Here is a 25137-nt window from a genome sequence, read left to right as displayed (position 1 = left end):
AGGAGTTACTCTATTTAATGACTTGATAAATTGCAGAACATTTTTTCTTGTCACATATGACCTGTGAAAAAAAATAGAAATCAGCAAAACTAAAACTGATTTAATTTTCTTTACATAATCGGTGATGGTACATCATGTGTTTTAAGAAGATGGTAGACAGACTGACCTTCACAGACACCTGTTCAGGCTGAACATAAGGTCAATAATAAGAGCCCAACTTATACTGGCCTATCACACATGTCTATTAGTGTACATTTTGTTCGATATGAGGAAACATGAAACTTTTTCTATTACAGGACAGACATGGAGATAATTAAGCTGAACTAACATGAGATAAATTATCACACAATTAGTTTCAACTCCATTTTGTTCACATCAAAGAGAATTAAGTGAATAAACAAGACCACTTAATTTCCCTTTAAAAAAAAAAAATACATACGCCTTTTTAGTGTATTACAGATTCAAAGTATCAAACAGCAATAGTCTACAAATAAAAGAAAGTTTCCAATATGACCTTTTTTGTAGCGGTTCATAAGAATACAGTAGGCCAGAGAATACCTCCCTATCTACATCAAACATATCCTACTATTTATTCTCCTGCTTTTCTTTAAACATCTCAAAGGCTCAATGTATAATGTAGGTAGTGAAGGAAAAAAACCAAAGTAACTAACTGATATTTATTTTATCTGGTGGTTTTAATAATAGTGGTTAGTGCTATAGACAAGTGTAAAAAAAAAAAAGTTATTTGGATATAGTGGTGACTCTAATCAGGGTCTAAATTCCATAAAGTCACATGGTTCTGAGTTGGTCTTTATTGTCATCACGTGAAATAGGTGATTTTAATATTAATGGTCAAAAGTTTAAGAACACCCCAATTTTTCCAGTTATTTATTGGAATTCAAGTGGTTTACGTCCAAGGAATAACTTGAAATGCAACAAAGGTAAGTGATGAACTGCCAGAGGTTTAAAAAAAAAAAAGAAAAAAAGAAAAAAAACCCTCCAAAACAACAACACAACCCCCCCAACGGCGAGTTTACCCAAAACTGAAAAATAATGTACATTTCAGAATTATACAAGAGGCCCTTTTTCAGGGAAAACAAAAATGCAGTAACAATTTAAAGCTGTTCTACAGTAATGGAGGTTTATCAAGCCTTGAAAGCTGGTGCTACTAACTCCTACAGGTGTTCCAACTTTTCTGGATTACTTCCAACCCCCTCTGTCTGCATAAAAGCAGTTTTGGAACACATTGTGTTACCATATTCTCGTAAGCATCACTTGAAAAAGGCATAGCAATGGAAGAGAGACGGTCCATCAAAATGTACATCTTCCTACAGAGAAACTGCAAAGAGAGTTAAGGCGTCAATGAGTACAGTTTTCTTCACCATCAAAAGGCACTCAGAAAGTGGGGCAAACTCTGACATGAAGAGGTCTGGCAGACCCAAAGCCACAAATGAATCAGAGGACAAGTTTCTGAGAGTTAACAAGCTTGCGTGATAGGCGGCTCACAGGACAACCCTTTCAAGCACAGCTTAATAGTGATCGTAATAAGCAAGTCTCAGTTTCAACCGTGAAGAGAAGACTTCAGGCTGCAGCTTAGACAGGACAAGTTGCAGCAAGAAAGTCATTGCTAAGACATCAGAATAAGACGAAAAGTCTTCCCTGGGCCACGGCTACCACAGCACTCTGTAGTGCCATGCAATACCCTCTGGTATGCGCCTAGTTGGTCAGGGTTTAGCACGATCTCCAGACTTAAACCCCATCGAGCTGGTTTGGGTGCCACACATTTATGGGAACTTATTTAACAGATATATTCTTCAGAAAGTTCTTCCTATATCTGCCAAAGGTTTCTACTTTGATGAGTGAAAAATTTAGAATACAGAATACATACAGTCTATAAATTGATCCCATGATTTTCTTTTTTTTAAAACCCCAATTGCTTATTTGTACTAGGCTTTCATTTCAGAGTGCAATGAGACATTAAACTGCATAATTTTCAATAAAAACTGGAAAAATTGGGGTGCTCTAAAACTTTTGACCAGGAGTGTAAAATTCTGTACACACGTCCCATAACAAATGTACTAAAATAAAACTCTTTGCGATATTATACTTTTACTATAGCATCCATTTCTGATATAACACCAATGAAGATGAAGGAAACTGAAAACGATGAATATAGCTATGATATTGTCAAGATATAAGGACTAATTATCAGTGCTAAAATGTGTGAGGTTTGCTCGATGTTACTCATTCAGTGGAAAAATGTATCAATAAAATATCTATATGCATGCAAAGTAAGGTATTAGAGTATGGTATAAATAGAAAATCTTGATGTGAATACTCCGCACAGTGAATATTAGCTGTAGTCATGGTTCTGTCAGGCAAGCTGCTACCTCACAGAAAGAGAAGTGGTTTACAGAATATCTACAGCAATCAGGAAGCACAATAACAATCTCGAACACAAAAGTGCACTCACAGTCACACCAGTAAATGGCAATACATCTAGAAAACAATGAGAAGCATTTCCCCATCAAGAAGACCAGTACAAGCTCAACAACAAAACTTAAAATCACAGTTTTCCTTTAATTTTCTGACACACCAAGTGCCTTTATGGTGCGCTTTGATTCAGAACAGAGCATGTTATAAACAAAAAGGCAATATGACTGGTGTGAGATGCAACAGAAGTCCTCCATGAAAAAAGTACCGTGTGATCCTTTTATCTTATTTCTAACAAGATCTTTAGATGGGACAGGGTTATTTTTTTCCACCACAATACGACACTTGACCATTCTTCACTTAACAAAAGAAATGTATTTTTGAAGTCATTCGACTGAGATACTGAAGTATCTCGATGAGCATAAAATGTGTTTTCTTGTCCCAGCTCTGCCATGTAGAAGTTTAAGTCTGACTGAATTCCATTGTTTTCCATTTCCTTTTCATTTCAACAGCACACAGAGGGCCTACAACATGTCCCAGAAGTTAGAAAATCCACAATTTTTGATGGGAATTTTTCTTCTCATTTACAGATTGAATATCCCCGTTGTAGGTATGTTCTCAGTAGTTGTGTGCACTTCTCTCCTGCTGCTGTCTATAGTGTGGAGATGACTGTTGTTCATATAAGAGATGCTTAGGCCTCAGAACTCAGAGAGGTCCGTGTTGGGCTTGGGGGGAGGCGAGCCGCTGCACTATGCTCTGTGCGGAAACTGTAATCATACTTACATAGGGAGAGTTGCATATTATTATTATTATTTAGTATGGTCTTACAGAGATATTCTTATTGTTCACTAAAATTTCATTAACTTATCTGCAAAATAAAGTGTTGATTAACAATCATATACAGTAATCTACTGACCATACTGGTCTCTAGTGGACAGTCAGTAGTTAAGCAAATACGACTTCATTATTCATCTCTGGAGACCATAAATTATACTAGCAAAAATGTAACAAAGTCTTTTGTCTACTCACCTCCTTTTCAATCTCAGCCAGTGATTTAATTGTAATACCCATCAGATCCACCTGCTGCAGCTGTACATGGAGAACAGGAATGCTGAGATGAGTGAACAAGCTCAACTTTAAGCATGATGCAATTGTGTGGGAGTAGCGTTGGGAGACTTGTATTACTACAACGTAAATTATTTGAAGGGGTAAGTCAAATTAAAGTTTATTTTTCTAGGTGCAGTCTGAACATTGTGATGGAGGCTCAACAAATTTATCAGCCCATCACCCAATAAAAAAGGTTTATGCCACAGCCACCCTCAATTAACAGAATTGGTAATTTAGAGCAATACTGGTAATACGACTATTAGCAAAATCCTTTTGTATGTTTCTGTAATAATTGATCTACCAGTATGCCGAAGGTCTTTAAAATATTTTGAATGCTAAAATATATATTTATTGCTACTATCCATGAATTTTCAAATTTACCATTTCATAAATAAGCATTAAATATATTAAAGCATGTTACTTATTAAGATGCCAAATTACTTTTAATTGTATACCATCTGTCATTATGGAAAATGTTACTTAATGTTAATCTCTTCCCAACAAGATGGAAGAGTTAATTTGTGCTGGCTAAACAATAGTGGTACTGACAGTGTACCCTTTAGCACTTCACTGAGATTAGGCTGAATGAACTGTGAAGAGGCTCACTCATCACTCTGGATGGCTTCCACTGGCAGACAGGATATCACCAGAGAGTGATGAATGAGAAAGGGAGGAGGAATAGTGATGTTTGTGAATGAGAAGTGAAATAACACTGGACAACACTTCTTGAGTGCTGATCGAATGAGGAAGAAACTAAAAAAAAAAAAAAAAAAAAAAAAAGGAAAGCTCAAGACCAGAAAAGCTCCCCACTGCTCAGGGACCGTGCAGATCAGCTCTGTGATCATGCGCATGTTTAACCCGAGCTTCAGTCTGGAGAAGGTCCCTATCCCGTGGAAGACATCCTGTGTGGTTCCAGTACTGTCTAACCATTTCACACATATAATCTTAACTTCCCACCTGATGAAGACATTATAGAGGATCATCCTCAACCACCTCGAAACTCTAGTAAGCATGCTGCTGCCGGACCCCCTGCAGTTCACTTTACGTCCTGGAATTGAGGACGTTACATACATTACTGTCATGCCTAATAATACTGGAAACACTGTGAGGGTCATGTTTTTTGACTTCTCTAGCAGTTTCAATACAATTCAACAGGCACTGCTAAGGTGAAGAGCGGAAAAGGAGCAGGAATCGCCTATAACCTTACTTTATGGGCTATCGGGCAATTTTTTAAAAAGCGGTTGTCTGATGGGGAGGTGGCAGCACAGAGTGGGACGGGAAACAGATTAACAGTCTCATAACAAGGGCCAGCTCTTGCCTGGCCAGTCCCCTTGACCGCATAGAAGAGGTGGGTGAGAAAAGGATCTAATGGCCATTAAGGACAACATCTCTGACCCCTTAAATTAGATTATAGAGGTCCTGAGCAGCTCCTTCAGCAGTAGACCGTTTTAGCAACAATGTGGGATGGAGCTCTATTGTAGGTCTTTCATCCTAACAACAGTCAGACTGTAACCACACAGGATAAATACCGTTTAAAAACAAATGTGTATTGTTACCACTCTCACTGCACTTTAAGTACATATAAAAATCTTGATGTATTTTACTGTATATAGTAACCATCTATAAATAGTATAGTGTTTTTGCTTTTTGTACACTACTCTTTTTTTTTTTCCCCCCTATCTTTTTATTATTTGTGCTGCTGTAACAAGTTATTTCCCAAGAGTTTGGGATTAAATAAAGTTTATGTCTATTTCTACTGTTATTCACTTGCATTCCTGAACAGAAAATTTTGTTTTTTTGGTTTGTTGTTGTGCTTGATTAATTTCTGACTTCTCAGTGTGCTGCCTCAAGTTTGGGAATAAAAATATGAATTCATTTAAGTTAATTCTGTACTTTTTAGTTTCAAACAAACTTTTAATAGATTTCTAAATTGTGTGTGTTTTCTTGTGGGTGACATGTGGGTCTAATAAATTTGTTAAGTACTGTACCCCTTTCTTGGGGGTACAGCAATCTCAACTCAGAAATATATGTAATCTGACATTCACGTACCAAATACACATCAGACAATGTAGTGCAGCTTAGTGTATGAATGTAAGGCTACTCTCTTTTTACAGGTTTTGGGCATATACTGTGGTTCTTGTACTTATTTTGAGCAGAGATGATAAAGCACAACACTAGAAATTGATACAGGGGGACATGTTGGCAAGACTTACATCAGATGAGGCACAGGCAAACTTCTCAGAGATCATAAAAGGCACCCCGTCCATTGCTGAAAGACAAAGGTCAAAGAAATGTCACATAATCTCATCTCGTAAAAGAGATCAAGTAGTAACCCATACAAACCAGAAATTGAATAACAGCAACGACTCGAGACTGTTAAACAAATAACAGCGTCCACATATACAGAGATGTGGACACTGTACGGTCTGTTATGAAGAGAGAGCTTAAAAGCACACACAAGTGAAGCTGTTGATTTACCAGTAAATACATATCCCTACCCTCATCTATGGCCACAAGCTCTTGGAAATGAAGAAAAAAAAAAAAATTAGACTGAAGCTATAAGCAGTGAAAATTAGCTTTCTCTGCAGGGTGGATGGGCTCAGCTTTAGAGACAGGTTGCTTAGGCTGCTGCCCCCATGACCCAGCCCAAGATAAGTGGTAGAAGATTAATTAACTGGTAAGCTACAGCTACTTAGGTATGCCAGCAACTTTTTTCCCCTTCGCATTAGGTGAAAGCTTATTATTATTTTTTAATCCTACACATTTCTTTACACTATAATGAATTAACTATGACTATATTATTTCAACACACACACACACACACATACATATGTGTATATATATGTGTATATATATGTGTGTGTGTGTGTGTGTGTGTGTGTGTGTGTGTGTGTGTGTGTGTGTGTGTGTGTGTGTGTGTGTGTTCATCTTTAAATCAACAAATCAACAAGGGCGACTGAAACTGTAAAGACCTGACCTGTAATAGCATACAGGTTGGAGTTCTGGTGCTCATAGTCTGGTCTGGTAGTATTTTTTCCTCTGAAGCTGGCAGGGAGGGTCATGGAAATATGCCTTGAAACAAAAAGAAAAAAAACATTAAGCACCTCAGTAGTTCAATATATATGTGAAAGTGAGCCAAACAGTTTAAGATTTTAAAGAAACTATCACTATCCACTCCTGCTGTGTCAGCTAGAACTAATCCTGGACTGTCCAGTTGCACAGCTAAGCAAAGGAAGTTGGGTTGTACATTAGAGCTGTATCCAAATTTTTGACTATGGCTTGTTGGGTAAATTCTATTCACCCTAGAGACATGTTAAGTGAAATTTTGGGTATTAATACTTCTTCATAAATTGTTATAATGTACTTAATTTGAAAATTATTTTTGCTACAGTAGATGAAATATATATTTTTAATGGTGGTTCCTCCCCTTTCATGGGTTTCTGCAGCGATCAATCGATCGAGGCACAGAGGCACTAATCATGGCAGCACAGGAACAAGCTCTGAGCACAAGATCCATGGAGGCTGTGGTCTATTACATCAGGCAAGACTCCAGGAGCAGGCTGTGTAAAGATGCCTTGGAGACAATCCAGCACATAACAGCATGGTGCAAGATGCTGGCAGGTAGGGCATACATGGAACGCCTTAACCAAGTGGCCAGCATAGTATACAGAAACATCTGTGCCGAGTATTACCTGGAAGTCTCGAGGTCTAAATGGGAGACACCCCCTAGGATGGTCAAGAATGACCGAGCCAAAATCCTGTAGGAATTCCAGATACAGACGGACAAAATAGTGCTGGGTAACCAATCAGACATAGTAGTGGTGGACAAGCAGAGGAAGATGGCCGTAGTGATAGATGTAGCGATACCGAATGACAGCTACATCAGGAAGAAGGAACACGAGAAGCTAGAGAAGTACCAAGGATTTAGAGAAGCGCTTGAAAAGATTTGGAGGGCAAAGGTAACAGTGGTCCCAGTGGTAATTGAAGCACTCCATGCAGTGACCGCGAACCGAGCCGAGTGGCTCCAGCAGATCCTAGGAACAACATCCAAGATCTCTGTAAAGAAGAGCGCAGTCCCAAGCCTCTGGTAGAGGAGTGTTATTCATTATTGTATTATTTGAATTCTTAAGCACATTTTCAATAAAGGTTTAATTAAATCGCTCCAAATGGACAACTTAGGTTGAAGGATTTGGAGACAGAATAAAAGAGGCAAGACTAAGTTGGTCTGGAGTTGTGCAGATGAGGTATAGTGGAAAAAGGATGCTGAGTATGGAGGTGCCAGGGAGGAGAAAAAGAGAAAGACCACAGATGTTTACTGGATTTGGTAATATATGGACATGGAGGCATACGATCTGGAACTGAAATAGGAAGATAACAATAAAGTTAAGTAAGTTCCTCCATTGATTTTTTTCCCCCCCACACATTCAAAGGTATAAAAATAAATATCCACTGTTAATTTATTTATTTATTTATTTATTTATTTTTTAAACCTGTCCCGTTTGGTTCTTTTGCCATCAGAATTATTGTCTAAAGGCGAAGAAAGATGCCCAACGGATTTACTCTACCAAATTGACCATCCCAGCCTTGCCGTAATGGTCCATTTGATTCACCTTTTATTGTTTATTTTATTTTCACTTGCTGAATACGGGACAGACTTGACTGGGGAAGGAAAGGGAGAAAGAAAGAGGAAAAAGAAAAACAGCGGGAAGAGGGACGGGAAAAAGGGCAAAAACCAAAACCAACAGAATAAGCAGACAAAAAATACATATATTGATCACCTGGATCACCTGTTGAGAAAGAAAGAAGAAAGCAAGCAGAAGAAAATGAGAGTAATAAACATCATCACAATGATCTATGGGAATATGACAGTAAATACTAAATATTAAACATTATTGTGCAAGCACGTAAGATCGACAGCGCACAGTGTGCTTTGAGGTAGGAGCCAAAAAGGGTGTAGTTTGTGTGTGTGATCACCTGTGTGTACACCTGTGAGCATGGACGCGCTTGTTTTTTTTTTTGTTTTTTGTTTTTTTAAAAGGTTCCTTCATGTAATGATCGGCTAGAGGGTGTGGGGGGCCACTGCTCCGTCCTCCAGGGCATGACGCAGGTATGGAGGAGATCAAAACTCTAGACATCCAGAGGCCCCCAGAACACAAGAGACCAAGGAAGACCAACAGAGGGGCAGCCGCGTCACTATCCCAGAAAGAGCTGAGGAGAGTCCCAGATGAGGGGTCACTCAGCAGCCGCGGAGCAGAAGCCAGGGGGGGTTGCAGTGACGTGCCCGTGAGCTCCGCCGGCAGCCAGCTGTGCCTGTGTGACCGAGCTCCGGGCCGAGAGGCCGAGGGCACCCCGCCTCCTAAGTGGCCCGAGCGAGCCCCAGGCTCCAGGCCCCGATAAGCAGCCGCCAAGGAGTGAGCCGGTGTGTACCTGGGCGCCCACCCCCGGACACACAGAACCACCAACGCACCGATGTCTGAGGGCGTCCGCCACCGGCAGGGGAAGTGGTGGGGGGAGATAGGCCTCCAAACCTTGGAGGGCCTGAGATGTCCCCAGAGAGGTGGCGTCTGATACCCAACCTGACATATAGACACAGACATACAGGCACACACAGATACAAACATCCATTCCCACCCTCATGCTCTCATAAGCAATTATTCCACACTCAACCAACGTGGAGACAGACATAAAGAGACGCTGTACACACAATCACACTCCCCAAGCGTACTCTAAGAACCGGGTCTGGGTACCCTTGCCCCTGGAGGGGGAAACTGCACCCAGACCCAGGTGGTGTTACCCTTTTCCCTGGGGTGGGGAGAAGCAGACCGCCCCGACTCCGTAGCAGCAGGGAGGCCCCACATTCCAGACCCCAGTCGGACGGCCAACTCCTCCTCCCAGCCCCCCTGCTCCAGCAGGTCGCAGAGAACGGGGGTGTGTGAAGACTCCAAACCTCCCTCCACCCGCTCATATGTAGTGTTGATGCATGTGTGTTCTAAGGTGCATTTAAAACCCAGGAGGGCATGGAGCTACCTGCCAGAGCAGCAGGTAAGCGCATAGCCCCCCCTGCTAGCCCTCAATGTCTACGTGTATTTAAAATTGAGAGGTGGGCAACGACGCCAGGGGTGAGGTGCTGTTAATTTAAACATATCATCATAACAATTTTTGTGACTTCTTAAAGATGCATCCCGCTATTGGAGAATGGTGGGATACATCTTCTCTATGTGTTGGGGCACTCACAAGCGAATGAATCACTACTTGCATGTACATTCCATAACCTCTAGGCAATACCAAGATAAACTAAAGTGCTAATCTGTGCAACCTGTATTGTTACAGTGCACTTGCTTTGTTTTGTGTTGTATTTCTCTTTTAAGGTTACTAGAACTAGTAAGAGATACAAGTGAAGACAATTACATACAAGTACTAGCACATCATTAGAGTGAATTTACTTAGGCATGGGAGCTGGTGGGGCTGATCCTGAGCTGGAGGAATTCACATTCTGGGTGTTGTTGATGGTTTGTGTGTGTGTGGAGTCCTGGGCCCGAGGAACATTTCCCATGCGATACCAGATTCCCATGTTGTTGAGCTCTCTGTCAAACAATGTTAGAAGCATTATTAAGCAGAAAGCGCTGATACCAGTTCCAAGGTTAATGTAAACCTGCTAGTCAAAACGTGTGTGTATTAAATCCATGCCCTCCTTTCTACTTCATACATTCTCTAAGCAATTATCCTAGAAATGTTTTGAGGACAATGGTATTTTTGTAGGTTTTTTAATAAACATTTTGCTAGAAATGCTTGTGATTCTTTAGCTCTCATGTGGAACACATCTGACATACTGGAAGCGTCTTTTCATGTAGAAAACTTTCTGATAGAAATGCCCTGAACATTCCATCATACATTAAAAATGTAAAAAAGGTTCATGTGACTTGATTTCTGGAGTAAGTGGAAACTGTTATGCCAAATGGCGCGATTCCATTTCAGTACAAACAACTTTTTTTCTTTTTTTCTTTTTTTATTTCTAAACTATTTTCTTCTGTTTTTAAACAAAAAAAGTTAAATATGACTGGAAGTTGCAATGCTCACCCTATAAAGGTATACTGAGGAGGTGCCTGCTTGGAGCGTCCCAGGATGCGGATATCACAGATGGCTGCCTCTGTGGAGTCCCGTGGAATAAATTTGATGCAGAGTCGCCTCTTCCTGAAGGCCTGCTCCTCTGTTGCAGAAAAGACAAACTGACGGTCATTCCACAACGAGGTGGTTCATGAATAACAATTCTTATTTGAGAGGTTAAAAAGATGAATTATTTTCACATATTCTTACCACACATTGAGGCTCTAAGTGTCTTTCCACTTGAGATAATAACTTACGAGTATCAACAGTTTCCTGGATTGGGATGAAACCCACAGGCAAAGTGTCCTTTATATCAATCAGCTTCATGTCCACAAGAACATTACCTAAATGGCTCTGCAGAGGAAAGAATAGAGTACAAGAATATGGTATTGAGAAAGGAGATGTTTATTGGGGAGGAGGTGGGACCAAAAAACAAAGAAGCATAACAACTGAAAAATGCTATCTGCACCAAATAGTATTAATATTATTGTTCTTATTATTTATAACTGTTGAGGAGGTAAGTAAACTTACATTTTCTTTAGAGAAAACTCTGGTGAAGCAAAGGTATCGGGTCACCTTGGATTTGAAAAGCCCATCTTTCCACAGGTCAGCATCCAGGCCATCTGTTGTTGTTGAAATCTATAAGCAGAGGGGGATAGATTTTCATTATTCTGAGACAAGAATAACAATATCTGTGGATTCTTTTAAACATATCTCATTCCTTCTTTTTAACCCCAACCTTCCAAAGAAAATTCTCATCCGTTTAACAGATGAGAACTGGCTGTCGGATAATTCCCTCATTTTAAATGAGAGGAAACTGAAATTATGGTGTTCAATAGCCATATTCCTCAAGACCAGCTTGTTGCCCTACTGGGGCCCCTTGCTAACTCTCTCTCTGATTCTATAAATAACCCTGGGTGTCTATTTGGACAGATCCTTTAAGCTCGATAAGTAAGTGTCATCTGTAGTTAAATCTGGCTTCTTTCAATTGCGTAAGATTTCTAAAGCTAAGTGTAATATACCACGCAGGGACCTTGAAAAATGTATTCATGCTTTTGTGACCTTCAGGTTAGACTATTGCAATTCTACAGCTTGTTCAGAATGCTGCGGCTCGCCTTCTTACCGGAGCTAGAAAATTTGATTCTATCACTCCATCTCTTGTTGATTTACATTGGTTACCAATCAAATATCACATTGAGTTTAATAATATTGCGCACAGTTATCTCACTGATCTCCTCAATCTGTACACTCCTTGCTGAGCGTTAAGACCATCAGGTCAATTACTCGTGGCCCAACCTAAGTTTAGGCTGAAGACCAGAGGCGATCGTGCCTTTGCTTCAGCTGCACCTAAACTTTGGAATAGCCTCCCTGCTTCTATTTGTGCCACAGACTCGATCCAATCCTTCAAATCAAGATTGAAAGCTTACTCATTTAACCTGGCTTTCCTGACCACTTATTACCCTTATTAAACTTATAAATAATTTTATTGCTGGTTTTTAACTTCTTAGTTGATATTTTGTATTCCTTCCTTCTGAATTGAGGTTCGATACCTATTTTACTTAACTCTTCTGGTCTATTAGTGCCTGCTTTCTGTCTGTGCTCGTGCTAGTGCCCGATCTGTACTTTGTTAATTGATTTATGTTGATTCTCTGTATTATTGTGAAGCACTTTGGTGTGCCTTTGGGTTTTTAAATGTGCTATATAAATAAAACTGTATTGTATTAACAAGCTAAATTCCTGGTAGGTAACAAATTCAAATTTGGTTGATTGCAGTTGTGAAGGTAATAGTTGAAAAGATTTTCCTGGCAGCCAATTTCTTAGTCAATTAAATGAGGGAGAGAGAAAAAAAAAATCACTTGAAAAACAAAACAAAACAAAAAACTGTAAAACTAAGACACTCAAATATCAAGTTAAATTTGAGAACCGTTTAACGGCCAATGACAAAAACTCTGTAAACAAAGGCATTTGAAAACATTAATCGCATTCTTCAATAATGAATCATGCTGCTTAACTGTGCAGGACCACACATTGTGCATACTGACCACATTACACTCCAAACAGAAAACATAGATGAAAATAAACCGATGTTAAATAAATAAATGTTAAATTCTATAATATAAACTTACTATAAAAGATGTTCATGTATTATTAAAATATGACAAATTAACATTTGAAAATCTAATGAATTCCAACTGAAAAAACACTAAGTGAGGAGGAGGGACATCTCCCTATATCCCTTAAAAAACAAAACAACAAACAAACAAACAAACAAAAACCCACGGCCTGCCTGGGACGGGAGTCTACAGGCGGCTTGTGGTGCATTTTGACTCCGTTCTGCTTGTTTGGGGCAGCATCTGCTCGCTGAGACCACAATTTGTGAACATGTCTTTGCCTTGTGTGTGTCATTAGTGGGTGGGAGAGAGTGAGAGGGCCTCCCTCCTTCTGCTGGGATGGGTGCGCGGATGTCACAGATGCATGGCCTCAAGTCTTCGGTACTTTTGGGAGCTGTTGATCGCTGTGCTGTCCTGGTTCTGTCTGCCTCCAGGCTGGGAGGCATCGCTGCAGCCTCCCATACTCGTTATCAATTGCATTTGTTACAAAGACGCAGGCATTCCCACACCCGCTCACTCACTCATACATCTCTCACTCACACACACGCACTATAGGAAGATTGTTGATTTATGTATTTTCTATTTTTTGTGTTTCATGTGCTGTATGCTTGTTTTGGGGGTTTTTGTCTCTTACGGGTGCAGCAGTTGGCGATACATTGTGTATTTCTATTTGTTTCCATCCCCCCACACCACTTTCTTCTCTTTTTTTCCTCGCTTGCCAGTCTTGCCTTAGACATCGTCATACTATACCATATATAATGTAAAATGTTAAATAACACAGGACAAGATATTAAGAAAAAAAGTTAATATCTAAAATAGTAAATCAATAAATCATCCAGCAATTTTATTCCGCCTATCTGAAGTCGCAGGGGCAGGAGTCTAAGCAGGGAAGCCCAGACCTCCCTCTCTGCAGCGACCTCCTCCAGCCTATACTGAGAAATATCGAGTCGTTACCAGGCCATCCAATAGATGTAATCTCTTGACAGTGTTCCGGGTTTACCCCGGATCATCTCCCGGTAGGAGAGACGGTCCGGTTACCCTAAACTAGCTCCTTTCAGTGTGGAGGAGCAGCAGCTCTACTCTGAACCCCTCACAAATGATTGAACTCTTAATCCTATTCTAACGGAAAGCCCATCAAGCTCATTTTCGTTACTTGTATCCTCAATCTTTTTGTTTTGCTTATAAAAGAACTAACAATAATAGATTAGCCCAAAATTAACAGATTAATGGAGTTTCTCAACAACGATGCGCCAAATGGCAGCACATGGCTGTATAACATTTAGGCACAACAATTTACCATCACTTGGGATCAATTAAAATGACAACAATTAGATTAAATGATTACTACGTCTTGCACTGAATAGTAAATGGCCTGTATTTGTATAGCGCTTTATTAGTCCCTAAGGGCCCCAAAGCGCTTTACATATCCAGTCATCCACCCATTCACACACACATTCACACACTGGTGATGGCAAGCTACGTTGTAGCCACAGCTGCCCTGGGGCGCACTGACAGAGGCGAGGCTGCCGAACACTGGCGCCACCGGGCCCTCTGACCACCACCAGTAGGCAATGGGTGAAGTGTTTTGCCCAAGGACACAATGACCGAGACTGTCCAAGCTGGGGCTCGAACCAGCAACCTTCCGATTACAAGGCAAACTCCCAACTCTTGAGCCATGATCGCCCCATAATAGAATAGTGACAATAGCGACGATTACTTGCCTAGTTTACAAGTGATGCACATCCCTTATTTTATAGGAAGGAAGGATAGGGATTCTGCTCCTCGTTAATTGTAAACTACCAGAGGAAAAGTTGATACAAATGCTAAAGCAGCTACTACTGTTAGCAAACACACACTGTCATCCACCCGATACATGAAGACTAATTCATAGCAAACCACTGTTAAGACTGGGCTATCACCATATACATGGAGAATAATACATTATTTTATTTTTTATATATATATATATATATATATATATATATATATATATATATATATATATATATATATATATATATATATATATATATATATATATATATATATATATATATAGATAGATAGATAGATAGATAGGGAAAAAAAAAAAAAAAAACCCCAAAAAAAAAAAAAAAACAAAAACAGACAGAATCACTATTGGCAAGCTTAAAAAAACAAAATAAAATCAGCCAAGAAAAAAGGAATTTGTGCATCACTGAAGTTCAGTCACTGCTTGTGTTTTCCTAACAACCAGCTAACCATTTTGCTGCTTTTGCTCTCCAGGAAGTCTCGTCTCGTGGTTAGACAGAATTCAACTCCACCAGCATGCAGGGCAACTCGCAACTGGAGGTGTTGTATAAACCGGAAGGATAATCTAACCAGAATGTGCACCAAATGAAAAACAGGTTTGTATGTCAGATGGTGGAGTTTATCCAAGAGAGGAGCCCTCACTGAAAACACATGCGATTATTGTTCCATTAATTTTGTCACAATAGAATACTTAAGAAATTAAATTAATTTAAGAAAGCATGCAAGTGCCTCCTTTCATGCGCACACACAAGTGCATAAATGCGCAAATTAGATATTTGTGCTACTCCAAAAAATAAAATCTAATAGTGTGGGGAAAATTTAGGTATTTGGCAATTCTGACCAATCATTCTTGAGTTATGTTATGTTGCTTACCACATCATATCCAGTTGGTGCTCTATTCCTAGAAGCTACTACTCCGACTCCAGTGATTGGGTCCATTGGCATCTCTGGCAAAGCTTCAGAAAGGTCCCGAACCTCAGGCATCTTTATAGAGATCTGCAAACAAAATCCCCACAGATGACATTATTGGAAAACAGGCACAGAAAGTAGGACATTAAGGGAACAGGAATAAACACCAGGATTGAAGTCTACCTTAACGTAAGATAACACATGTACTTTCCTCTGCTGTTCATACAGGGCGAATTCTTTTACTCTACAGGGAGTGCAGAATTATTAGGCAAATGAGTATTTTGTCCACATCATCCTCTTCATGCATGTTGTCTTACTCCAAGCTGTATAGGCTCGAAAGCCTACTACCAATTAAGCATATTAGGTGATGTGCATCTCTGTAATGAGAAGGGGTGTGGTCTAATGACATCAACACCCTATATCAGGTGTGCATAATTATTAGGCAACTTCCTTTCCTTTGGCAAAATGGGTCAAAAGAAGGACTTGACAGGCTCAGAAAAGTCAAAAATAGCGAGATATCTTGCAGAGGGATGCAGCAGTCTTAAAATTGCAAAGCTTCTGAAGCGTGATCATCGAACAATCGAGCGTTTCATTCAAAATAGTCAACAGGGTCGCAAGAAGCGTGTGGGAAAACCAAGGCGCAAAATAACTGCCCATGAACTGAGAAAAGTCAAGCGTGCAGCTGCCAAGATGCCACTTGCCACCAGTTTGGCCATATTTCAGAGCTGCAACATCACTGAGTGCCCAAAAGCACAAGGTGTGCAATACTCAGAGACATGGCCAAGGTAAGAAAGGCTGAAAGACGACCACCACTGAACAAGACACACAAGCTGAAACGTCAAGACTGGGCCAAGAAATATCTCAAGACTGATTTTTCTAAGGTTTTATGGACTGATGAAATGAGAGTGAGTCTTGATGGGCCAGATGGATGGGCCCGTGGCTGGATTGGTAAAGGGCAGAGAGCTCCAGTCCGACTCAGACGCCAGCAAGGTGGAGGTGGAGTACTGGTTTGGGCTGGTATCATCAAAGATGAGCTGGGGGCCTTTTCGGGTTGAGGATGGAGTCAAGCTCAACTCCCAGTCCTACTGCCAGTTTCTGGAAGACACCTTCTTCAAGCAGTGGTACAGGAAGAAGTCTGCATCCTTCAAGAAAAACATGATTTTCATGCAGGACAATGCTCCATCACACAGCGTCCAAGTACTCCACAGCGTGGCTGGCAAGAAAGGGTATAAAAGAAGAAAAACTAATGACATGGCGTCCTTGTTCACCTGATCTGAACCCCATTGAGAACCTGTGGTCCATCATCAAATGTGAGATTTACAAGGAGGGAAAACAGTACACCTCTCTGAACAGTGTCTGGGAGGCTGTGGTTGCTGCTGCACGCAATGTTGATGGTGAACAGATCAAAACACTGACAGAATCCATGGATGGCAGGCTTTTGAGTGTCCTTGCAAAGAAAGGTGGCTATATTGGTCGCTGATTTGTTTTTGTTTTGTTTTTGAATGTCAGAAATGTATATTTGTGAATGTGGAGATGTTATATTGGTTTCACTGGTAAAAATAAATAATTGAAATGGGTATATATTTGTTTTTGTTAAGTTGCCTAATAATTATGCACAGTAATAGTCACCTGCACACACAGATATCCCCTAAAATAGCTAAAACTAAAACAAACTAAAACTACTTCCAAAAACATTCAGCTTTGATATTAATGAGTTTTTTGGGTTCATTGAGAACATGGTTGTTGTTCAATAATGAAATTATTCCTCAAAAATACAACTTGCCTAATAATTCTGCACTCCCTGAACTTCCTGAGCTCCGATCTAACCGTTTTGAACTTACAGTATGGAATTATTTTTCGTACCATAAGTCACAAAGAGAAAAAATATAATCCAAGCAAATAATTTAATTTCTTGGGCACAACTATGACGTGAATCCTGCTTGCTTAAACCATCAGATTTTTGACTGTTTGGAGGGGGAGCTAGGGCTGTGCGATATGACCAAAATCTCATATCCCGATATTAAGACATCTATCGTCCAATAACGATATAAATCACAAAAATGTAACATTTTCTGTAAATTCTGTGAATGTCGGGCAGCTCGACTTGCATGAAGTGTTTCCAGCTGGGCGTCGCGTACCTGGAGTCGAGTGTTTTAACTGATGCATGAAACGATACATTTTTAGACATAGGTTGTAACGGCCGCCGTTTTCTTTGTATTTATTACACAGCGTGCTGCGGGGAAAAAGCCTGTTCTAACGTTTGAGTCTAAGGTTTATTTTTAGCACCTGACGGCTCTTTTTGCTTCTCATCCGTAAATACTCTGCATCTTTCACGTGATTCAGTTTATTTTGAAAAGTCTCAACAGGATCTTGAGCTTTATTGTGAAAGGTTTATGTGGAAAATAAACAAGCGGACACGAGGTGGTTTTACCGTCGTTGTTGCTAACGACAACGCATAAAAATAAGCGCTTGTCCGTCTGTAGTGTGGTTATATTAAATATAAGAGAAAGAGAGAACTTTAGGAAATTAATATAGCCACTACAGTGACCATCAAAATAATGAAAAAATATTGCCGTAAACAGTTTATTTTGCGACACCACGAAACAAACGATAGCGTAAAATGAAACGATAGACGTTTTTATATCGTCATCCGATATATATCGTTATATCAAACAGTCCTAGGGGGAGCCCAAATAAAGCAGGTGTCCTAATGTGACTGGTCACTTTCACGGACACTTCAGTTTACTGCATTAAATGGAGTTACACTGTCGCAGCAACCGCCCCCCAAAAACCCCCACTGTTTTAAATCATATTTTCTTGGAAAATAAATTTCCACTGATAATAAAAGTCAATTCCGATGAGAGATAAGAACACACACAGGATACAATAAGATGAAGGCTAATAGAATATATTCACAGAAAAAAAACAAAGGTCTTTCAAAATAAACTGCTCATAGGTTTCCATTTTAGGAAATGCAGTGTTTAATAATAGTTTAACTGAACACTGCACCATCACAAAAACCTAAACCCTCGTATTACTGTACTATTGTATCTTCTGGATGAGGTAGATGCGTGTTCATGTGTACGTTTTTCTGCATCTGTGTGTGTTAGTGAATGAATAAGCCTTTAAGAGTATGTGGGGTTCCAATGAAGAATAGTGACCATTTGGACATTTACCCTGAGCTTTGATGCAAAATTTTGTTGGCTGAAAACCGGATATTATAATGGCATAGATTTTAATAATGAATGTTAATAATTCACAGTGTCTAACATAACAGCCCCAGGTCAGTGCCTGAGTTTTACTGGCCCCTGTACATTTATATTGGCCTGCAAAAACAAAACAAACAAACCGTTCATATTTATATTTTTAAATATTAACATTTTATTTTACTTCACTTTAATTTTGAAAAATAATAATTATTAAAAGACTGGTCTAGTACACCCCTTGCCCCTCTTTAAAGTCCCCTCTGCTTGCTGCAGGTATCACTGCGACAGAAAGTGGAATGGCAGCCGTCAGCAAGCTGCGCATTTTAAACATGGTATCAGGCTAAGTTAACAGTTCAGCTGCATATTTTAATGCAACTTGTGCAGCTTTACCATGGAGGTTTCCTGATATGTTAAGAAATAAATTATTTTAAAATGTTGTTCTTTTGGGTCAGCCATGTTTTTGTTTTTTTGTTTGTTTGTTTGTTTTTTTTTGTTTTTTTACATTGGATATGTCACACACTTGTTTTTTTTAATAGCAATAGTACAAATAATCTAATTAAAGTTAAAAGCTGTCATACCTGTGACTCTTCTTGGTTAGTCGTTTTTATAGCCACTATCTAGACCAGGGGTCAGCAACCTGCGGCTCTTTAGTTATAGTGCGACTCTGCGTGGTTTGGGAAAATAAATTTGTTTTTTTAAGTATTTAGCTGAAGTGTATTTTATTTATGTTTATGTTCTTTTTTAACTTGTAGTTCTAAATTAGAAGAGTATTGTGATATTGAAATATAAAATTATATTCTATTATTTTTTGATCGCTCAAAATAAGCGTCACACTCGCGGAAGCCGGCATACCCGCCGAAACGCCGTGCCTTTATCGAGACTTTCAACCCCAGGTAGGCCAATTATGGATCTTCGGATCCACATTATGTCAGCAGCTATTCTCCACCGTGAACCATGTTAAAAACAAACACCGCTCATGCCTCACAGATGACAGCTTACAGTCTTGTGTAAAGATGAAAATATACAGCCCCGATTTGCAGACGCTGTGCGCAGAGGTTCAGGAGCAGAAGTCCCATTGTAAACATATCACGGCAGACCCGACGATGTTTCCATGAACATGCTTTTTGGCATCTCTTTATTGACCACTTTTCACACACGGTTGCTGTACGCATACAACCGGCTGCAGCTTTTCAGCTCACAGCCCGACAACACAACAGCATCGATAGCACAGACGTTAAGGCGGCGAGGCGTGATTGTGGGTGCCGCTCAGGTGCGTCCGCCTCCCCTGCAGCGGTGCTGCAGGCCACACCCCGCCACACACATTAACCAGGTAAAATACATATTTAGGCAGAATTTTGCAAATATCTACTTTTCATTTTTTTAGCAGCATAGTGCTTTTTTTCCCCAATTATTTTGTTAAAAGTCAGGTCAAGGCTCCAAAAGCCCAAAGGCGATATAAGGGTGGCGGCTCACAACAGTTTTTGTTTGCTACATGGATCATTTTAGTTCAGCTGGGTGTCTTTCCTTTTGTTATATTTCTTTAAGAGTTCAAAATGTGTTAATTACATAAATAAAATGTAATTTTCTCTGTAGCACTTCATGGATTTCATAAGCAACACACCTTAGTTGTTCACACAAAGCATAAAGGTCAAAAACAATATATACAGTGTTATCTTCATTTTAGATGTCAAAAAGTATTTGCGGCTCCCAGTGTTTTCTTTTGCGTGGTAATCGCGTCCTAATGGCTCTTTGGGAGTTAAAGGTTGCTGACTCCTGATCTAGACTTTGTTTCTGTAATTTGAGATCATCACATATTTTATTTTACTTTTTTTTTCTTTTTATATATTATAAACACAAAATAGCACCTTTTAAATTTAAATTGTTTTATTTTGTCTCAAGAATTCTTGCTTGATGCTGTGATCTTTTGTTTGTTAAAAGTCTAGTTTTGACCACAGAAAGAGACTTACTGTGACAGTATTGTCATTCGTGAAACAACCTCTGTGTGCAGCTGATGGTTTAAAAATAAAAAAAGGTTAAAATAAAACATTTAAATTCATTCAGATTTTTTGTATTCAAAGTAGAAAAGAAAAATCCCATGACATAGTCACAAAAAAAATAAATAAAATCGCCCAGCCCTATCTGCAACTTGCATAGTACCTGCATAGTTTTTTAAATTGCTGCAAGTCAGATAATAAAATCTATGAGTTTACTTTCAATGAGAAATCTTGGATCAAAGAACACATTCAGAAACTCGTAATTGAGACAGAAACCATTAAGCTATACATATCACACTTGGCCATAATCTGAAATGCACATAGTTAACCCCATTATGTAGTCTAGTTTTCAAAAAGCACATTTTTATATTTTGATCCTTGCATTATCCTCACATAATATATTAGACAAATACATTTTGTGAATATGTGAATTATTTATGATCAATATATTTAATTTTCTTGTTCCTACCTCTCCCATTTTATTAGTTTGGAATACACTTAATTTTGAAACTGCTTGCATTATGTTCTATAACAGTTTTTCTAATATTATTCTTGCGGGACATTTCTTGTTTTCAGATAAGTAGAGACTGTACTGGGGCTCATCTTAGATCATTTTAGTAATCAAGTATCTATTATTGCATCAAATAATCGAATAAGAAATACTTTTGTCTTATTAATGAGCAGTAATAAATATTCAAAAGACAAAAAACTGGTCTTTTAAAATGTTTAAATAGTTCACCTCCATATAACACCTGTAATGTAAATGGAGACTCCTCTTCACACACTAAGGTTAATTATGGAATTCCAAAGGACTCAATGCTAAGATGAGTTCTGTTTACATTATACATGCTTCCCTTCCAAGTATCATTAGAAGGCACTGACCGCTAATTTTCTGCTTTTAAATTCAGATAAAACCGAGGTTATTGTACTCGTCCCTTAAAAATCTCAGAAATATAGTATCTAACCAGATGCCTATCTTAATGATCTCAAAGTATGGTATCACCCTATTAGAGCACTAACTTACAAGAGCCAAATATACCAAATCGAATCAAAAACAGTGACCCCAAAACTGTGCTATGAACAGAACCACAGATTTTGTAAACTGTTCCATCCCCAGTAGGTTATTATTATTATTAGTATTGTTCAGTGTCCAACCAAACAACCCTCAGGACAGTGGCTCAGAGTTTTAAAGGCCCATGTACATTTTTATTGGCTTGTGAGAAAAAACTTCAATTGTCATATTTTTTAAATCTTGATGCAACATATTTTATATAAGTCATCAAAAAAAAAAGGGGGGGTATAAGCAAACAGCTTAAGTTAAGGACATAAATTTGCTTTTTGGGTCTCGAGCGAGCTCCTCTGCAAAGGACTGGATTTCTCCTACGTCCAGACACTCAAAATTCCAGTGGTGAAATGAGATAAAAAGATGTCAATCAAAAGTTCTCCCCATACAGGACAAGTTACGCATTGATTCGTAGGGATTAACATAAATTACTAACAACACCCATAACTAACCCAACAGTTTAACTAAATTATTTATTGTCCGACCATAACTCGCCCTCGCTTGTCAACTGTAACTGTGAAATAATAAATAAGCGACCAAGCTAACAAGCTAGTCAGGTAACATAATGCATCTTCCACACGCCAGCTGCAACCGACGACAGACATCAGCTATGGTTTTACTGGCCAGCCAACGGTCTGTTATCCCTTGGACCGTTTAAGCGCTTATATCACATACCTTAGTCAATCACACCACCAAAGGCAGCTTTACGTATCACATTCTTGCGAAGACACAGGATTTGCAATAAATGATAATGTTAGCAATCTAGCTGGGTTGACCACTTACCGAAACAGGCTAACAGTTGGATGTGAGCGGTTTCCGAAAATTTTCCTTAGTGTTCTGTTTGGTTAGGTCGTTTCACAGCTTTGGAAAAGCTCGCATCGTTAGAAAATTGCCTTATCCATCAAACCAGTGCTAAACACAACCTATTCTGTGCGTATCTGCATAACAATTTTCCAGCTAGCGGGTTCAGGAAGACATCATTGTTCGAAAAGCGGAAAGAACCCGTTCGGATTCGGAGGAGTCGTCGCCGTTTTCTTCTTCTTCTTCTTAATATTTATTGGTTGGCAAGTAGCGAAATTCTTCTTCTTCTTCTCCTGTTTTTTGGTTGGAAAATAACTTCTAGGTGCATTACCGCCACCTTTTAGATTGGCGTATAGCACAGAATCTACAGTACCGCCAATATATTTCTTTTAAAATTCCTGTCTCCTTCAAAAATGTAAAAATATCTGCAAGAACTATGTGCCCTGAGTCGCTTTGAAAGAATTCCCTTATCCTTAAATTATTTTTGTTATTATTAAGATTACTAATTAATACTTCTCTCTCAGGAGTGTTTAAGGACACTGTTAGACATTTGCCTTACCACATATTTTAATTACAGCAAGGGTTTTTACAGACAAAAACATGGATGTGCTATGGCCTCCCCGATGTCACCTATTGTAGCCAATCTTTACATGGAGGAAGTGAAAAGGGTTTTTTTCTTTTCTTTTCTTTTCTTTTTTTTTTTTTTTAAGTACACCAAACCTTGTCTAATGGTGTATTTTTACCCAAATCACAGTATTTTCTCCAATAATCATGGTCCTTCTAACCTGTGCTTGTTTCTTTTTGTAGTTTATTAGATTTTGGGAACATTTTTTTTAATGTTTTGAAAGCCTTATTCTGTTATTTAATTGCTAATGTACATTTTTGTGTCCACCATGCAACAAATCCGAAAAGGTTGATTCTTTTCCTCTGGACATAGTGTTTTCAAACCAGAAACTTTGGAATGTTATAGGTGACTGAGTTGATCATACAGAAAACTGGTACACCCTACACCCTGTTTATGCATCTTCGGGAAACCAAACGACTTGGTATAGATTCCCCTGGGTATAGCCTGTGGTATGAGACCCAGTCAATAGCATTTTCTTGTTCTAACTGCTTCAGACAATCTATCACCCTCTTCCTGCAACCACTTCCTGGGTCTCGTTTCAGGGGCTCATAAATATTTTTGTCACTGAGCAGTGACAACATTTTCTCATGATAGTCTTTCTGGTGCATAGCCATGCACCTACCCTTGTCTGCCAGAAGGATGATAATGTTATTGTCATTATAAGTGATGTGAGTGCCTTCCTCTCCTCCATGTTGATGTTGGATGCTGGGGGCTTAGCATTTCTGAAACAGGCTCAAACCTTCGTCCGTAGTCCGACTTACTTACCTGGATTGTATTTTGACAACTGTTTAGGTATTCAGATAACTATTATTATTTTTTAGACACAGGAGAAGCTTCAATTAGTGCACCCAGTTATGGAAAACAAAGTGGGGTAATTGCTGCAGTTTAGAACAGGTTTTTGTTTCCCAGGAACTGCAGGGTCTATGTTGTCTGGGGCATAGAGTCATAGAAGGTCTTCAGGAGTGGGCCCCTCAATCCAAAAGACCTGAGCCTCTGCAGCAGGTACAGCCTGCTCTGTCCTTTCTTGAGGTAGTCCAGTATCCATGTGTGTATCCACTTCTGTTCTCCAGCTTGTCCTTAAGGACTGTGGGAAGAATGGTGTTAAAGGTACTGGAGAAATAAAAAAACATGATTCTCACAGTGCTCCCAGCAGTCTCCAGGTGAGAGAGGGAACGATGTAGGAGGTGAGTGATGGCATCATCGACTCCAATGCCAAGTTGGCAGGCAAACTGAAGTCAGTTCAGTGATGAGCTCACCAGGGGCTGAAGCTGAGCTAGGACCAACCGATCGAGGGCCTTCATCAGGTAGGATGTCAGAGCTACCGGCCTGTAGTCTTTGAAGTTCTTGGGACATGGAGTCTTTGGCACTGGTACAACACAAGAGTTTTCCAGAGCTGTTGAACTCTCCCCAGCCTCAGGCTCAGTTCGAAGATGTGCTCCATCACCGCACACATTTGATCTGCGCAGGACCTGAAAACCCTTAAGGTGATGCTATCTGATGCAACACCAAAACCTCCGCCCCAGAAGGCGGACCCTGGGAGCACGCCAACAGACACTCTCATGGAACATGACAAATACACATATTATACAGCTTATACGGCTTTCTCTTAAAATTATGCATGTTGTTAGTAAATTAAGCATTTTATTTACTTTAGCAGGCTTGACAAAATCGATAAATGTACTCACATCTCTTTAATGACTTTTTGGAATAATTTCAACATACCTTCAATCATCCTTACACAGAGGAGGATGCAGCCAGATGCTTTTTAAATTATTCCAGCAACAACACTGCTGAGCTGATGTAGCTGGGAAGGGTCTGATTAACACTGGAAAAGCGACAGATGCAAATAATGGCATGTTTATATCGTGGCTCGTTGGAGCATTTCCTTGCGGCTTGTCCATCTCCACTAAATGCTGCCTGCAATACTGTGCAGTTAACACTGTCCTATCGATTTCAGTGTAGAACAAAACGTAATGAACTCTTTCACCACAAC

At 39.4% G+C, this 25137-nt stretch overlaps 1 protein-coding gene across 1 annotated transcript; it reads right to left on the bottom strand.

Annotated features, from left to right (window-relative positions):
• mvb12ba (multivesicular body subunit 12Ba) lies at positions 1 to 22767 on the bottom strand. Its single transcript, XM_031751296.2, has 10 exons — positions 22502 to 22767; positions 15420 to 15542; positions 11176 to 11283; positions 10902 to 10998; positions 10618 to 10747; positions 9984 to 10124; positions 6518 to 6612; positions 5754 to 5809; positions 3463 to 3522; positions 1 to 3211 (listed from the first exon to the last, which is right to left on the bottom strand). The coding sequence occupies exons 2-10, from the start codon at positions 15528 to 15530 to the stop codon at positions 3125 to 3127; spliced, it is 885 nt and encodes a 294-aa protein (XP_031607156.1). The 5' UTR covers positions 15531 to 15542; positions 22502 to 22767; the 3' UTR covers positions 1 to 3124.
• Between the last annotated feature and the right edge of the window lie 2370 nt (positions 22768 to 25137).

Source organism: Oreochromis aureus, linkage group 7, assembly GCF_013358895.1.
Source record: "Oreochromis aureus strain Israel breed Guangdong linkage group 7, ZZ_aureus, whole genome shotgun sequence".
NCBI classification, from domain to species: domain Eukaryota; kingdom Metazoa; phylum Chordata; class Actinopteri; order Cichliformes; family Cichlidae; genus Oreochromis; species Oreochromis aureus.
This window is presented reverse-complemented; position numbering and strand designations above follow the sequence as displayed.

Excerpts from the sequence above, each read along its gene's own strand:
- mvb12ba (XM_031751296.2), bottom strand. The coding sequence starts at position 15,530 with ATGCCTGAGGTTCGGGACCTTTCTGAAGCTTTGCCAGAGATGCCAATG. Across the intron at positions 10,999-11,175 it reads GAGTTTTCTCTAAAGAAAAT|AGCCATTTAGGTAATGTTCT; the intron begins GTAAGTTTACTT and ends TTTCCTCTGCAG. Across the intron at positions 6,613-9,983 it reads CCACCAGCTCCCATGCCTAA|GCATATTTCCATGACCCTCC; the intron begins GTAAATTCACTC and ends TTTTGTTTCAAG.